This window comes from Notolepis coatsorum (genome assembly GCF_963971535.1).
Source record: "Notolepis coatsorum genome assembly, chromosome: 5".
NCBI classification, from domain to species: Eukaryota; Metazoa; Chordata; class Actinopteri; order Aulopiformes; family Paralepididae; genus Notolepis; species Notolepis coatsorum.
In genome coordinates this window covers 134,576,211-134,589,430 of record NC_140169.1, presented here as the reverse complement: position 1 = coordinate 134,589,430, position 13,220 = coordinate 134,576,211, and the positions used below count along the sequence as shown (strand labels likewise).

At 48.2% G+C, this 13,220-nt stretch overlaps 1 protein-coding gene across 1 annotated transcript in view; it reads left to right on the top strand.

Moving 5' to 3' along the window:
* The window catches only part of LOC311229304 (rho-associated protein kinase 2-like), a 105,692-nt gene that overhangs the window by 57,898 nt on the left and 34,574 nt on the right, over positions 1-13,220 (top strand). The window contains exons 10-12 of the mRNA XM_084315378.1: positions 998-1,079; positions 2,706-2,785; positions 4,754-4,802. Coding sequence (XP_084171504.1) covers positions 998-1,079; positions 2,706-2,785; positions 4,754-4,802 — 211 coding nt within the window. The remainder of the gene's footprint in view (positions 1-997; positions 1,080-2,705; positions 2,786-4,753; positions 4,803-13,220) is intronic.

The window sequence follows — 13,220 nt, the reverse complement described above, 5'->3', positions numbered from 1 at the left end:
CACAATAACCCTGGTTTTAGAGATCGGTATCAACCCGATATCCCACCCGGTATCGTCGCATCCCCGTAGTTCCCGCAAGTGTCAATATTTGTTAGGGCCTCTGTACTTCCAGGAAATAGGCTTAAGGTCAGCCCCCTTTTGCGACGGCTTGAGCGAGGTAAGAATGAAAGTAAAGGGCCTCACGCCCATAACCCATGTCTTAAGCCTGTCCAGACACTGGACGCCTGTTCCTGCCCCACACTGCAGCCTTGTTCAGACACTTTTAGTTCAAAGCCACCTATGATAAAGTCTGCTACCCGATCCCCGCTCTTACAGTATTTTAGTGAAGAGGCGTTATAGACCTGGGAGAGTAGGACATGTCACGCAATGCGGAGAGGTGGAGTTAAAAAAAATATATATATATCGTGACAAGAGAACGTCCACGATATGATCTTGAAAATCCAGCGTCTGTGAAAAAATGGAACTGGACTTTTTCTGTGAGCTGAACTTTGTTGTAAGGTTTTTTAATCGCATATATGAGATTTTTTTTTTTATTTACTGAAGCGATCGCATCACATTTGTATACCGGTCACCCTTAAAAAAAATAAAGAATATTATAAAAGTATAGAAATTATTCAAAGTCAAATCGAACCGCCAGTCAAAGTCTTTTAAATAAATTCCCTAAATAATCATGAGCATTGAGTCGTTGGACTGACTTGTTCCATTCCTAGTGGCAGAGGGCGGGGTCTCGGATGGCAGAGGGAGATTGGCACCATTGGCATGTGTACTGGCATGGCACCAGGTACACTCACTCCCTCCAGAGTCCAGACTCACTCTCTCTCTCTTTTCCTCTATCCCTCTCTTCTCTCTCTCTCTCTCCCTCTTCCCTCTCTTTCTCTCTTTTCCTCCCTCTTCTTTCTCTCTCTCTTTTCCTATATCCCTCTACTCGCTCTCTCTTTTCCTCTCTCTCTCTCTCTCTCTCTCTCTCTCTCTCTCTCTCTCTCTCTCTCTCTCTCAGGCTGCTGAGCAGGGAGAAAGGTACTGGAGACTGTGTGGATATCGGTGAGGAAGAGGAGCGCTGCTCCGACAGTAAGGGAGAGGTAGGTGTCTCGTGTTGATGTTTGTTTACCACGCGGAGAGAGCAGCCAACGTGCATTTTCAGCCTGATTTCAATTCCACGACTACAGGATGGAATGTAATGCCAGAGCACTCTTGATATGATATACGAGAAGTCGCTCTGTGTCGGTGAGCACTTGCTACCATCTCCCACAGGCGCCGGGGAGTGGTCAGCTCCATCGTACAACCTGTGATGTCATGTATCACTCCATTGTGAACGAACTGGACAATAGAGGAAAACAGAAAAGACATAGATTAAGCCCAGTCCTCCCCTGAGAACTCTATTCAGTGGAGATTTCTATTGGAAGAAAATGCATAGTCCAGGACGAGGCTCAATCCATGTCTAGGGAAACCAGTGCTACAGTAACCCAGGATGACCTCACAGGGTTAGGACTCCATTTTCGGGTTCCACACTGCTTCTGATAGCACTGCTATAAAAACATTCTCTTGTGTTCACAAGGTCAGCTGTCCATCAACTGTCAAGGGGGCGGCACCAGTACGTCAGCATGACATCATAGATTACGGTCACGGTTCCAACGTGGGAGAAAGTCACTCATGGTGGTCATAAATACTGATAGGACAGCCTCAAGGCAGCAGACCATGTCAACTCTCACACAGAGTGGAATTTCCTTTATTTTAAGGGTCAAGTAGAGAATAGACTGATGATAATGAATGTTTAGGCTAGGGTTTCACAATTTGGGGTGGTATCTGTGTTGGGGGGGCGCTGGGTGCAGCATTGTTAAAGGGGGGCATTGAGATGCTCAAAGGGGGCGCTAGTTTATTTGATTTCTCATCATTCTTTTAATAACTTGACTGGAACCAGAGAGGAGCCTGCATGCAGTGAAGCACAACCAACATCCCTTCAAAAACAGGGTCACTTTTTAACAACGAAAAGGTTTCCTTTTTGTAATGTTTAATTTATACACAGTGAAATTAGTACAAATCTGAATTGAGAAACTGTTTTATTTGAGAAAAATATTTTATTGGGTCCCTACTAGGGATGCTCGATATTGGCTTTTTTACCTATACCGATATTGTCCAACTCTTAATTTCCGATACCGATATCAACCGATACCGATATATGCAGGGTTTTCCCCCACAAAAAATGGAATAATTTCAGGTAATTAACATTACATATCTCTTGTTATGGAATTAACACAACATTATGCATACTTTTGACAATAAATAAAATCAGAATTTGTTCTTACTTGCTTGCCTGGGTAAATAAAGGTTATAGAAATGTAAAAAAAACAAAACAATACCGATATTTTCCGATATCACATTTTAATGCCGATATCGGCTGATAATATCGGTAGGCCGATAATATCGGACATCCCTAGTCCCTACTCATTGTTTGACGTCTTCACACAACACCAACGGTCTTAATTGACCCAACAAACTGAGCCAAATAGAAACATTAATGCCTGAGAATTTCAAAATAGGAAAGTAATCATAAGCATCAACATTGAGAGCCAACAATTACATTCTCACTGGGTGTAGGGGGTTGAGGGGGCGTTATGGGACCTGGATGTCAGATAGGGAGGCGTTGACCCAGAAAAGGTTGAGGCCCACTTTTTTAGATGTTAATAATGTTCTTTGCTGTTCTTCAGCTGCAGAAGAAGTTCCATCGACTGGAGGAGCAGCTTAGCCATGAGGTGCAGACAAAAGAAGAGTTGGAACATAAGTGCAAGTAAGGCGTGTTTAACAGTACATATCACTGCATGTTTTAACTGTCTTCATGGTGAATCACTGCATGTTTTAACTGTCTACATCAGGGGTAGGCAACCCTAGGCACGCGTGCCTGCATAGGCACGCGGGGGCATTTGCATAGGCACAGGGGGCAGCATTAAAACATTTTTTTTTTTTTTTTTTTTTTTTGCTTTGAAATATTATAGTGAAATATTTTGCACTGTTGTCACATTTATCTTGTTGAAATCCTCCCACAGGTTCTTTTTACTACCACATATTTAATTGAGACCCTTTATTCGTTTATTATTTCAATTTAGCTGGAAATACATTGCTACATCATTCAGTAACATTTGCAGAGCCTTATAACAAAAACATTATTACGGTCACCATTGTGACCAGTGGGATTAATCAACAAATTTTATTATTTATTTTTCTATTTCATTGAACATTGCACATGTTAAGCCATTTTTTTACTCAAAATGTGAGTATTACCAAGTCAACTTGTGTTCTTAAAACAATGACAATAAACATAGTTTTATTAGGTTGAAATAATGTGGTTGTGTACTTATTTTTCTGTTAACTTATTATGGATTGAAAACTGAAAACCTTAATGCACAGTAACTGAACTCAATATTTGTAAGTTCTGGTAACTTATTATATTTTTTTTACAGTGTAGTCTTGCGATCAATCAAAACTTATTTACACGATATACCTCACATTCACCCTCCATTCACATCCTGGTGTTCTCCATTAGGCATGTAGGTGGAGTTATGACAGCACACGTACAGTACACACACCAATGGTGTGTGATGTGTCCAAAAATGAATGGGCAAATGTGAGTGAAATGGTCGCACTGTATGCAGCTGTTTGTCTGCATTGCATCCCCCCCCCCCCACTCAGATTTAGGGTTGATACAACCATCATAATAATATTGTTAATAATAACAATAACAATAATGATGTAATAATGTAAAATTATCATTAAAAATACCTGATTATGAGAAAAAAATATTACGATGCATGGAATATTGTTGAGGCACACTAGTTACAACTATATTTCAAACAGGCACTCCATGTCAAAAAGGTTGCTGACCCCTGGTCTACATGGTCAATCACTGCATGTTTTAACTGTCTTCATGGTGAATCACTGCATGTTTTAACTGTCTACATGGTCAATCACTGCATGTTTTAACTGTCTTCATGAATCATGGTAAATCACTGCATGTTTTAACTGTCTTCATGGTGAATCACTGCATGTTTTAACTGTCTTCATGGTGAATCACTGCATGTTTTAACTGTCTTCATGGTAAATCACTGCATGTTTTAACTGTCTTCATGTTCATGGTAAATCACTGCATGTTTTAACTGTTTTCATGGTCAATCACTGCATGTTTTAACTGTCTTCATGAATCATGGTAAATCACTGCATGTTTTAACTGTTTTCATGGTAAATCACTGCATGTTTTAACGGTCTTCATGGTAAATCACTGCATGTTTTAACTGTCTTCATGGTAAATCACTGCATGTTTTAACTGTCTTTATGGTGAATCACTGCATGTTTGAACTGTCTTCATGGTAAATCACTGCATGTTTTAACTGTCTTCATGGTAAATCACTGCATGTTTATGCATGTGTCTTCACGGTAAATCACTGCATGTTTCTGCATGTGTCTTCATGGTAAATCACTGCATGTTTATGCATGTGTCTTCACGGTAAATCACTGCATGTTTATGCATGTGTCTTCACGGTAAATCACTGCATGTTTCTGCATGTGTCTTCACGGTAAATCACTGCATGTTTCTGCATGTGTCTTCACGGTAAATCACTGCATGTTTCTGCATGTGTCTTCACGGTAAATCACTGCATGTTTCTGCATGTGTCTTCACGGTAAATCACTGCATGTTTCTGCATGTGTCACGGTAAGTCTTGGTACAGGTCTAGAATTTACTCATCGCTCTCTTTCTCCCCAGAAATACCAGCAGTCGTTTAGAGAAATTGGTCAAAGAACTGGACGAGGAGGTAAGGATGGATGGATGGTTAGATGGATATATGAATGGATGGATGGTTAGATGGATGGATGGATAGATGGATGGTTAGATGGACAGATGGACGGATAGCCTTTTAACCATAGTTGCCACGTTTTGTTACTTAGTGTAACTGAGGGGTACAATTCCCTGACTGTATTACTAGATATGATACTTACTACCACTACCTTTGTACTTAATATTCGGCCACCCAGTACACGGCATAAATATATTATCATAAACACTCTCACGTAGATGAAACGGATCCAACACAAATGTACGAAGTCGAAACAGGTCTTTATTTCTACACAGCGATGGTGTGTAGAACAAGCACTTAATCACTTAATTACATTTATGAATTGAAATAGTATGCACTTTTATGGCAAAGAGTATTCGTCGGTATATCAATAGAGAATGTCCAATCTCTGAAGGCGCAGGTGGTAAATATACGACCTGGAATAGTTAAGGAATAACAGCAATGATACTTTAATGATTATATACTAGATACACTAGAGGGGGTTAATCCGGTCGCTTGTAAGCCGACAGGAGTAGGAGGGGGGGGGGGGGGGGGTAGAATCCGGCTGCCTCGTCCGGCCAAGGGTATCCCAGGTGAACCCACTGTAGTGCCGTTCAATGCGCCGGCGATCCTTGGACCACAGATGAAAGCAGGTGGACTCTTTGTGGGCCGGCTCTCTCCGGTCCACGGGGGAGAGACGTGAAGCGACCTCGTCTTGCAGAGCGTCTCCTCACCTTGCGTCCTCTCCAGGGGGGGGGGGTTCCAACACACGGCAGTGTCGGGGGTCTTTATCCATGGAATAATCAAAGTATACAAAGCATAATCCGTGCCTGGGAAGGCGGGCTGTCGTCGGTAGAATAATCCGGTATACAGGTCCACTCGCTCGTCGGCTCTGGGGCTCCTCGGGTGCAGCTTCACATGGGGTCAACCACCCTGGGTAAGCAGCCAGTTCTCTGCCCGAAACGATGGGGTGCTGACTACGGTAGTATTCTCACCGCACGAAGCACTATATATTAACAGACTATTATTAGCTTAATAGACTACGTCCAACTCGACGATATAGTGCCAAATATGACTATTCAAATATTAATATACACGATGTCTCAATACCGATGGTAGGCGAACTTGGCCTTACTCCCACACGTGGCGTCGCGGGGAGGCTTTACGTCTGTGACTCTATTGGAGGGTAAGAAACTGGACTGAAAAGAAAGTCCTACTTTAGTAGCGCAGTATATATACGCACTATGAACAAATAGTCCCATTAGTGGTGCGGTAGCCAGATTCCTACGCGGAACTAGGACTTGTTCGTACATGTGGAGCGGTACGTTTGAACTGGGTCTGAGGGGTATGGCAGCCTGGCACCAAGGTCTCGACCAATAGTAGAATGGAGACTATTATGGGATGTTCAGTAGGCTAGAATGGATATTCAATGCATATTGTACAAGGAATATACAAGGGATATCAGGGAATATTAGAGAATATACAAATACAATTAAATATATATATATAAATAAATATATATATTCGGTTTAATCTGGCCCTTCACAACAGCCACCCCCTGAATAGGTCCCAGACCTAATCAGTTAAACAGAGACAGATTAATCGCGTTGTCTATTTACACATAAGGGTTTGCTGTAGGGGTCAGTCAACTTCACAAAGTCATAGGGTTGTAGGGTCATGGTCATCATCGATTGTGTCTGGGAGTCGAGGCAGTTCTATGAGCCTTGCCACGGGACGGGTGTAAGTGCGACCCTGGACGAGCACTTCAGCTGCTCGGACCTTGCCGTCGGCACCGGTGATCACTTTGCTTACGCGGCCGGCCGGCCACATAGCTCTGGGCAGTGATTGATCGATAATCACGACGACTGTTCCTTCTGTCAAATTGTCTCTCTCCTTTACCCACTTCTGGCGGGTCTGTAGAGACGGTAGGTAGTGCAGTAGGAAACTGTTCCAAAACTTGTCGGCTAATACTTGGCTGTACCTCCACATTCGTCGGCCGTTCGCTTCTTCAGGCCGGTACATTGTCTGGGGTAATGCAGGATCTAGCCGCCCCATCAGGAGTGTGTTGGGGGGGTTGAATTGGAAATCAACCTGTGCTGGAGCGAGGTGGGTCTTAAGTTCTGGGCCCATAGCTTGGAAGCTCTCTCTCAGCTCTCTTTCGCCGCCTTTGAAGTTTGTCCCATGATCGGACAATAGGGTAGACGGTCTTCCTTTCCGTGATGTGAATCTTCGGAAGGCCATAAGGAATGAGTCTGTGCTCATGGTCGGGAGAAGCTCGATGTGTATCGCTCTGGTGGTCATGCATTTGAATACAATACCCCACCGCTTCTCGGTTCCTCTTCCTTTCTTTATGTGCAGCGGGCCAAAGCAGTCCATACCCGTTGAGTGGAATGGCTTGTCACCGATTCGGAGGCGACATGGAGGAAGGTCAGCCATCCTTGGTATGCTGGGCTGCGGCAGTCTAGACATGTTCGCTGGAAGCGTTGTACCGCCTCTCTTCCTTGTAGGATCCAGTAACGACGTCTGATTTCCGCGAAGACTCTTTCTGCTCCTGCGTGATGTACATCCTCATCGTATTTCTTTATAATCAGCTCTGTGACCTTGTGTCGGCTGTTCAATACGATCGGGTATTTAATGTCATCCGGTAGATTGGGGGCTCTGCGTAGGCGACCACCCACTCTGATGAGGGTATGAGCGTCGCTCTCGGGGGCCAGGTGAATTAATCTGCTGTCGGATGGGACGGGCTTTCCTCCCTGTAGACAGGCCAATTCATCGGGGAACGAGTCTCTCTGGGCTCGCTGCAGTAGAAGCAATTCTGCTTCCTCGTAGTTAGCTGCTGACATATCAGCGGGGGACTTGCACTCCGGGTGGTACCGCAGGAATGTTCTTTGTTGTGCACTCTCTATGGACGTGCAATCGTCTATGTTAGGGTCGGTGGAGGCTACGGTGCTCAATCCACAGAACACAGACTTCTTATTTTCCACCTCCTCTGGACTTGCTTCCCTCGGGATAGGCATGGGCCACTGTCCTTCCGGGAGTCTTAGGAATGCGGGGCCGTCACTGTAGACATTGCGACGGGTGAGGTCATCCAGGGGCATCCCCCGGGTGATGACGTCAGCTGGGTTCTGTTTTGTATCAACGTAGCGCCACTCTGTTTCTCCGGTTAACTCTTCGGTTAAGTCTTGAATCTCGGTGACTCTGACTCCCACGAAGACTTTGTACTTGCATGAGTCCGATTTGATCCAGGCGAGTACCGTCGTGGAATCTGACCACAGGATTGTTCTAGACACCGGTATGGTGAGCTCACGTTGGATGAGCGTGGCTAGGTGCGCTCCGGCTAGGGCTGCGCAGAGCTCTAGACGTGGGATAGATTGTTGCTTGCGTGGGGCTATTCTCGAGCGGGCGAGGACAAATGCTGTGTAGATCTCTCCCCCCTGGTCTTGGGCCCGCAAGTAGGCTACTGATCCGTATGCGACCTCTGAGGCGTCACTGAAGACGTGTAAGTCCATTTTACATGTCTCTGGCCTCACCGTGGGTGGGAAGTAGCTTCGGCGCATATTAACGCCTGGGAGTGAGTGGAGCTCCATCTCCCACTCTCTCCAGGTGGATGCAAGGTGTGCGGGAATGGGGTCGTCCCAGCCCTGGTCCTTGTCCCACAATGCTCGTACAATCATTTTTGCCCTGGTGGTGTACGGTAGAATACATCCTAGCGGGTCATATTGTCGGGCGAGTGTTGTGTACACACTCCGTCTGGTGGTCGGCGCCGCCGCCGGCCTTCCCTGCTCCGTAGTCAGGGGCTTGTGTCTGTAGTGAAGCGAATCTGTTTTGAATCGCCACACCAATCCCAGGGTCATCTCCTGGGCTTCTCCCGGGATTGTAGCCATCCAGGTCTCGCTGCTGGCTGCCTTGTCCTCGGAGGAGAGGCTGCGCAGTACTTGCGGATCGCTGCTGGCCCACTGCCTGAGATCAAAGCCGCCTTTGATCAATGAGGCGCGGAGTTTAATCAGGAGAGCCTCGGCTTCTTCCTGGGTTGAAAGGCTTTGTAGACAGTTGTCTACGTAGAAGCTGTTCTTTACGCTGTGTCGGACCTCTTCGTCCGCTGCTGGGTCCTCTGCTACATGTTTCTGTAGTGCAAATGTCGCACAGCAGGGGCTGCACGTCGTTCCGAAGGGGAGGACTTCCCATTGGTAGATGGCTGGGTGCTCATCTCCTGGCTTCTCTCTCCATAGGAACCGTAACAGGGGCTTGTCCGCCTCTACTAATCTCACCTGCAGGAACATTCCTTTAATGTCCCCGCTGATGGCCACCTTTTCCTGGCGGAAGCGGAGTAGAACGCCGAGTAGGGAGGGGCCGAGTGTGGGACCGGGCAGTAACTCTTTATTTAGATTTTGGGATCCGATCTGGTAGCTGCAGTTAAATACTATGCGGTCTTTACCGTTGTGATGGTCTGGTCAGCCTCTTTAATGTCCATCTTTGTGACGTGTCCCGCTGTGATGAGCTTCTCAATCTCAGCGCGGTATACACTCTCTTGGGCGGGGTTCTTGGCTAAGCGCCGCTCCGTGTTCAGCAGGTACCGTTCTGTGGCGTCTGTCTTGGCGTGGAAAGTAGGCATTCCTTCTCGCCGCAGGAGTGGCGTGGCGTATCTCAACACGCCGTTGACCGGGACTCTCTTGGTCCCTGTCTCGAGGAGGTGAATTGCGTAAATGTCATCTTTAGAGCGAATGTCTTTCTTTCCGTTCTTAAAGGGCATTTGTTCCAAGGTCCATAGCCGCTCTACGTGTTGCAGGAGTGCGGTTTCTCCCTCTGTGACTCGGGAGTGGAGACATCTAGTGGCTGTACTTCGGTTGAGAGATTTGGCGAGCGGGCCTTGGAGAGTCCATCCCAAACGGGTCTCGACTGCTGCAGGACAGCCTCGGGGTCCGGTATGAACCCGGTCTATCGGGACAATGAGGTCCGCATGGTCGGAGCCTATCAACAGGGTCGGCATAGCATTGTCTATGAGCGGGATCGGTAACTTGCGCAGATGTGCATATTTCTCCATCAGCTTGGCGACGGGGTATGTGTACCGCGACAGTCCTATTTCTTGGCTGGTGAAAGCGTCTGCAATCTGGTACCGTCGCTCAGGCTGGCCGCTTGCTGCGATAGAGAATGAGACATTCTCGCCCTTTATCGTCTTCAAATCTCGTCTTATTGTCCGAATTGTCATTTGGGTTTCGCTTCCCCGCAGCCCTAGCTGGGCCGCAGCGGAGGCGAGCAGCAGGGTCTTCTCTGACCCGTCATCGAGGACGGCGTAAGTGTCCAGGACTTTATTCTGGTAGCTTAGTGTCACACGCACTACTTTTAGGAGTACTCGGGCTCCACTGCTGCTGGCGGGATCGATGTACATGACGCTCGCTTTGCGGCTGGATGGTGCAGGTGAAGGGCGCCGTCTGTTACTGTCGTGAAGTATGTCCAGATGGGCTCCATCGCACTTGGTGCACCTTTTCTTTAAGCGGCATTCGGCTGCCATGTGTGAGCGCGCACAGCGAAAACAGCGCTTGTTGGACTTTATCCATTGACCTGCTTCCTCCGCGTTCAGCTTGGGGAAGGAGTCACATTGCGCTAGCCAGTGTTCTTTCTCACAGTAGGGGCACACTATCTTCCACTTCTCCGTTCTGGAGGGGGTACTGTGGCTCCTGCTGCTCGGTACTGACTCCGATTGGTGCATCACAGTCACCGATCTTCTTCCATCATTTAGTCGTCTGGTTCCTTCTCTGGAGCCAGGGGTGCTCCGTCCGAATGTATCTAGCCGTAGGCTGCTGACTTCTCTCGCCAGGAAGTCTGCTAGATCGAGGAGGTTCGGTTCGGGGCCATTCGGGTCTCTGTGGTCCCTCTGCCGCCTAAAGCGCTCCTGACGAGCGGGCGGCAGCTTCTCCAGGATCCTTTCCACATTTGAGTTGGCGTAAAGTTCATGCCTCCCCTTCTCTCTTTGCGCTCCCAACATCCCTACCAGGGACTGCACTCTGATGGACAGGTCGTCCAGTGCTCGATTGTCTATTGCTGGGGGTAAGCGGTCGATGTGTCGGATCTCCTGGATCACGTAATCCCATATGCGCCCATACCTCTGGTCCAATGCTACCAGCGCTGCTGTGTATGGGGTGGTGGAAGTCGCGTAGGCGAGCGCTATATTATGTGCGCGGGGTACCTTTAAGTGCTTCAGTAGGATGGCGTATTTGTGGCGTTCATCCAATACATCCACCAACATGGTCTCCAGACACATGCGGAGTTCTGTATACTGGGCCCGGTTCTCTTGGGTGAAGTCGGGTACCATAGGCGTGCCAATGTATGACGCTGACTGTGGATACATCGGCGAGCGTTGGGGGAGAGGCCTCCTAGGCGAGTCTCCTCCCGCTCCTTGGTATGGGCTGGTACCGGCAGTGTACCATGGCCCGCTTGTCCAGGTGCTGTTCCTCGGTGCGGGTCGTGCGTCGTGCTCACCCGGGTATAGAGTCGGGGGTCTGTAGCGCAGCTCCGCGGGAGTATAGCCTGGGCTGTACCGGGCCTCCTGGTCCGGTAGAGTACTGTGCTGTCTTCGGGCGTGGTTCTCCTCCTCTTCCTCTTCGTCTTCAGTTAGGTCATCCAGTGCTTGTAGTCTCTGGTTTAGCCTCTCCACAGGATATGCTGCTCCTTCCCGGTTGCTAGGTCTCGCTTGGACCGGTGGGGGGAGGTGGTCTGTGGGGGGTATAGACCTCGTCTGTTGGTCAAGTTCAGGGTTGTTTACTCGGCTAGGGGATGCCGCCCTGGAGGTGTGTCTAGACGAGTTCCTGGAGCCTCTGGCGGAGGGAGAGGGTGTTGTCCGTCTGATCAGCTGTTCTATTAGTTGCGACTGCTGTCTGTCGCGCGCTGCGTCCCGTTGAGCACCGGCTCGTTCTCGGGCCACATTCTCTTCCATCTGAATGCGTCTTATTTCTAGACGTATCTGCTCGTGTTCGCTTCGCTGCTGGATCTGCAGTCGGTCGCGTTCAGCAGCGGCGTTCAGGCTGATGAGGAAGGCCTGCTGTAGGGTCCTCTCTGCCTCGCTGGGAGAAGGCGGTTGTATAGGGGAGCCTTCCCTCGGGGTACTCCTTGCGGAGCCTTGGAGTTCTATCTCCACGGTGCTCTCCCCGTCTTCTTCCGTGCCGAGTTCTCTCTCGGTAGCGTTGTATTCCTCCCGGGACTCATCGGGGACTACTTCTTCAGTACTGGCGGGGTGTGAAGTCATGTCTGGTTCCCACTGGTCCCCACCGTGAACTTGGTCAGTTACATTAGAGCCCGTAGGGGCCTCTATGGTCGGGGTAGTCTGGGCGTTGGGGTTAGACATACTTTTACTTTCTAGTTTTACCGCGTTTACTGTTAGTAGAAGACTAGGTTGTTGACTGACAGCGTAAGCCTCTAAGTACTGAGGGAGCCGTCGTTCGCGCTGCGGGCGTTGGTTAGGAGGATCGTTTCGTGGAGTGTTCATCATAGGCCATTTCAATATTAATAACACTATATTAATATTACACTAATTACCCTCCGGCTCGAAGGACCAATTGTAACTGAGGGGTACAATTCCCTGACTGTATTACTAGATATGATACTTACTACCACTACCTTTGTACTTAATATTCGGCCACCCAGTACACGGCATAAATATATTATCATAAACACTCTCACGTAGATGAAACGGATCCAACACAAATGTACGAAGTCGAAACAGGTCTTTATTTCTACACAGCGATGGTGTGTAGAACAAGCACTTAATCACTTAATTACATTTATGAATTGAAATAGTATGCACTTTTATGGCAAAGAGTATTCGTCGGTATATCAATAGAGAATGTCCAATCTCTGAAGGCGCAGGTGGTAAATATACGACCTGGAATAGTTAAGGAATAACAGCAATGATACTTTAATGATTATATACTAGATACACTAGAGGGGGTTAATCCGGTCGCTTGTAAGCCGACAGGAGTAGGAGGGGGGGGGGGGGTAGAATCCGGCTGCCTCGTCCGGCCAAGGGTATCCCAGGTGAACCCACTGTAGTGCCGTTCAATGCGCCGGCGATCCTTGGACCACAGATGAAAGCAGGTGGACTCTTTGTGGGCCGGCTCTCTCCGGTCCACGGGGGAGAGACGTGAAGCGACCTCGTCTTGCAGAGCGTCTCCTCACCTTGCGTCCTCTCCAGGGGGGGGGGTTCCAACACACGGCAGTGTCGGGGGTCTTTATCCATGGAATAATCAAAGTATACAAAGCATAATCCGTGCCTGGGAAGGCGGGCTGTCGTCGGTAGAATAATCCGGTATACAGGTCCACTCGCTCGTCGGCTCTGGGGCTCCTCGGGTGCAGCTTCACATGGGGTCAACCACCCTGGGTAAGCAGCCAGTTCTCTGCCCGAAA